Here is a 4085-nt window from a genome sequence, read left to right on the forward strand (position 1 = left end):
TTCGAGATGAAATGAGAAAGAAATCTATCGAAATTTTAGGAATAATGTAGTGATGACCTAACATTATTCTTACTACTGAAATTTCATTGCTCTTTTCTTTCTATTCTTTTCGCTTTCTTCAATCAAATTTCAATTTCATTTTCAATTTCAATCTTTTGAATCGAAATGGGTTGTACGGTGAGAGAGAAACACATCAGAGCTAATCGGCGACCACGATCAACGGCGACGGCGAAACCTGATTCCGATTCATCGGAAATCAAAGATGCGATTTCGAAATCCATAGAGGAATCGGGTCTCAAACCCTTCAAATACGATCTTTCTCGTGTTGATTCTTTGAATTCTCACTGTCTGATTCCTATTCCCAATCCAAACCCTAATTCTGATGAACCTGGTTGGGGCTACTGCACTGAGGAGCAATTGGAGGAGATTTTGTTGAAGAATTTGGAGTTTGTTTACAATGAAGCTGTTTCGAAGATTGTTGCTTTGGGTTATGATGAAGATACGGCTTTGAAAGCGGTTTTGAGGAATGGGCATTGTTATGGTGGGATGGATGTTTTGACGAATATTTTGCATAATTCGTTGGCGTTTTTGAATAGTAATAGCGGTGCTTATGTTGGTGTTGGTGTTAATGGTGCTGTTTGTGCTGGTTTTGCTCGTGAGGGTGAGAATATGGATGAGCTTGAACCGGTTTTCGCTGATTTGAAGCATTTGGAGGAGTATTCTTTGGCTGGGATGGTGTGTTTGTTGCAACAGGTTAGGCCGAATTTGAGTAAAGGTGATGCAATGTGGTGTTTGCTAATGAGTGATCTTCATGTTGGGAAAGCTAGTACTATAGAGATTCCTGTGCCGGGGAGTGCGGGTGCGAGGGGAGCTGCTGCTGTTGAATCTGGTGGTGGTGGTGGTGGTGGTAAGGCTCGTACTAAACCGGTTGCTCATAGGTCTTTTCCACCCTGTAAGTTTCATGAGGGGTGGGGATTTGGAAATGGGGATTACCCCACGAATGCGAATGGGATATTGTCTTGTGCTCCGGTTTTGCAGAGGGAGATTGAATTCCCGAAGAGGTTTGATCTTTCTCCGCCAATGAAGTGCTTGTTGAAGAGAAATGTTGCCATGTTTGCTGCTGGTTTTAGAGCAAACACCAAGCAATTGCAGGCGAAGGGGAAGGCCAATGTTCCTGGTCGTAGTGCTGTGTCAAATTTGGATTCTCCGGTTGTATCTGGGGCTGAAACCACGGTTGATCCGTGTGGACACTCTCGGGTTGTTGATAACCAAGAGGCTGTGAACTCGGTGCTGAGTAAATTTCGTGACTTGAATCTTGATGAAAATTTGGAGTTTGTGGCTGAGGATCAGAAGGATGAAGTGATAGTGAGTATATTTCATCAGATAAAGGATTTGGAAAAACAGGCCAAGGAGCGGAAAGAATGGGCTTATCAGAAAGCATTGCAGGCCGCGAAGAAGCTAAGCAGTGATTTGACCGAGCTCAAAACATTACGGATGGATAGAGAGGAGACCCAGAAATTGAAGAAAGGGAAACAGGCACTTGAGGATACAACCATGAAGAGACTCTCGGAGATGGAGAATGCTTTGAGAAAAGCTAGTGGTCAAGTGGACCGTGCAAATGGAGCTGTGAGAAGATTAGAGACTGAGAATGCTGAAATCAGAGCAGAGATGGAGGCCTCCAAATTAAGTGCATCAGAGTCAGTGACAGCTTGCTTGGAAGTTGCAAAAAAGGAGAAAAAATACTTGAAGAAACTTCTAGCTTGGGAAAAACAGAAAGCTAAGCTGCAAAAGGAGATTTCTGATTTGAAAGAGAAGATATTAGAGGATCGAGAAGTGTCAGCTCAGAATAAGCAGCGCCAAAAAGAAGCTGAGGTTCTCTCTTCACCCCTTATTTTATTTATATATATCTATTGACAATGCCACACTTACCACCACAAAGGAAAAGAAAATATGGTTTTGCCTCTGTTTGTATAGAAGAGTTTATTGATCGGAATTGCACGTTTCATGTCAGAATAAAAGTAACATGTTTCAACCGTAATGTGTGTGACTCATTTTGCACATTGAATTCCATTTGGTTGAATTTACGTCTAGTTTATGGCTTGAAACAAGTGGGAGTTTGTGTCCTTGGCCAAGCCAATTCCCAAACAGGAATTAGTTCCACAGTCTCACCCAAAGAAAATTACATGTTTCAAAATCAGATATCAACATGGCCTAGACTAGTGTGACACAGTTTGCTATTGTCACATTGAAATTGATCTTTTTGTCCAGTCATTGAATGCATATCTAACTGGGAGATTAATATCTTATAGTTCAGTGTAGCAGAATGACCATTACACCATAGATAGATGCAATGTGAATTTTTTTATAATTTGTAATACACACATAATTGGTATTTGATACTAAAAGTCTCCAGTACTCAAGAGTCAAGACACATTTATCATTAATAATCAAAATTTCAAGTACTTCTTGATTCTCAGCTTCTTCTTGGCGCTGTGTATTCTGAGCCTCTTCCATGCAATTGTAATCTTATGGCCTATTTGTTTTTGTATCCAACAGGTAGAGGTTATAATTCTTATCTTATTTTATGTTATAACAATGTTGTTAAATAGCAGCAATAAAGCGATATAGCAAAACATATTTTTGATGACTCTGCTATGAGAACTTCGACACTGTCCTAGTTTCCCTATTAGGGAAATAGTGGCCGCTATTCCAGCTCCGGCTAGCACATGTAGAGGCAATAGCAGAAATAAGAGAGTTTAAAATAGAACTGAACAGTCTGCATGTGTGCTATTTTTAAAATAGAAAATTTGAATAGTTATTGAATATTGCTACTATGTTCACCGTAGGACTTAAACCTTTAAATACTTAAGTTTTGCCCTGCCTCCCTTCTATTTTTTTTTTTGATATTCTGTACTATATCACTTTTTAGTGTATTTGGTTGCTGCATATTCATGGGTATTTATTTTAGTAGCCATGTGAAAAAACTCGTTTGCTTGCTTCAATTCTTGATGATCCTAACTTATATTCTACAGTTATTTTCTTATTAATAAAGGCGTAAGTGACTTTAAGAAAGTGGTAATCAATACCCTAATGGTACTGATTAATAAATCAAAGTTATGAAGTTTATCATATAACAATTCTTTAACCAATGCCCCTGGGCATTGGTTAGCAAGACTCTTGATATTATCACACCTGAATTTTCTTTTTGTTGACGGTATTTAATTCCTGTGATTTTATAGCAATGATCTGTCACTTCAACCAATACGTATCTTACAAATAAATCTGTGCTGAAAACTGCATTTCGTCACCAAAAAGAAAAACAATAATTTGTTATTTTTAAACCATTTATTTTGCATAATACTTAATTACAGGCTAAATGGAAGGAGGAGTTGAAGGCTCAAGAAGATGCCTTGGCACTAGTTGATGAGGAGCGCCGTTCCAAGGAAGCAGCTGAATCAGATAATAAGAGGGGATTTGAGGCTTTGCGTCTCAAGATAGAATTAGATTTCCAGCGCCACAAGGATGATCTAAGCAGACTTGAGAATGATCTTTCGCGCCTTAAAGCATCTGTTCGATCTGCTGCATTGCATCACCAAAATACTTCACCTATCAAAGACTTTGAGGGTACAAAGCCTCAAAGAGAGACAATTGCTAAGCTGCTTCTGGATTTGGATGATTTATCAGAAAGTGAAGCTAATAACAACAGAGAATGCATTATATGTATGAAGGATGAAGTCTCCGTTGTTTTCTTGCCGTGTGCTCACCAAGTCATGTGTGCTAAATGCAGTGATGAGTATGGGAAGAATGGTAAGGCTGCTTGTCCTTGCTGCCGAGTTCAAATCCAACAGAGAATCCGTGTATTTGGGGCATGCTCGTAGCTTAATTTATAGATATATTTCAGTGACTTGGGTAAGATATACCCCGTGAATTTTACATAAATTTGCACTTACTTATTGGGACAATTTGTCTCCCTGTTCTCCAGATTGCATAGGAGTTTTGTTGATAGGCAAGAATTGTTCCTATTTATTATTTACATTTACATACAGCATAAAATAAAATAAAAACAAAGTTCTTGCATTAGCTTA

At 38.8% G+C, this 4085-nt stretch overlaps 1 protein-coding gene across 1 annotated transcript; it reads left to right on the forward strand.

Annotated features, from left to right (window-relative positions):
- On the forward strand, positions 1–4085 carry LOC11405764 (MND1-interacting protein 1). Its single transcript, XM_003608578.4, has 2 exons — positions 1–1872; positions 3372–4085. Exons 1-2 carry the CDS (start codon positions 166–168, stop codon positions 3876–3878), a joined length of 2214 nt encoding a protein of 737 aa, XP_003608626.1. The 5' UTR covers positions 1–165; the 3' UTR covers positions 3879–4085.

The sequence above is a fragment of the Medicago truncatula genome, chromosome 4, assembly GCF_003473485.1.
Source record: "Medicago truncatula cultivar Jemalong A17 chromosome 4, MtrunA17r5.0-ANR, whole genome shotgun sequence".
Lineage (NCBI taxonomy): Eukaryota > Viridiplantae > Streptophyta > Magnoliopsida > Fabales > Fabaceae > Medicago > Medicago truncatula.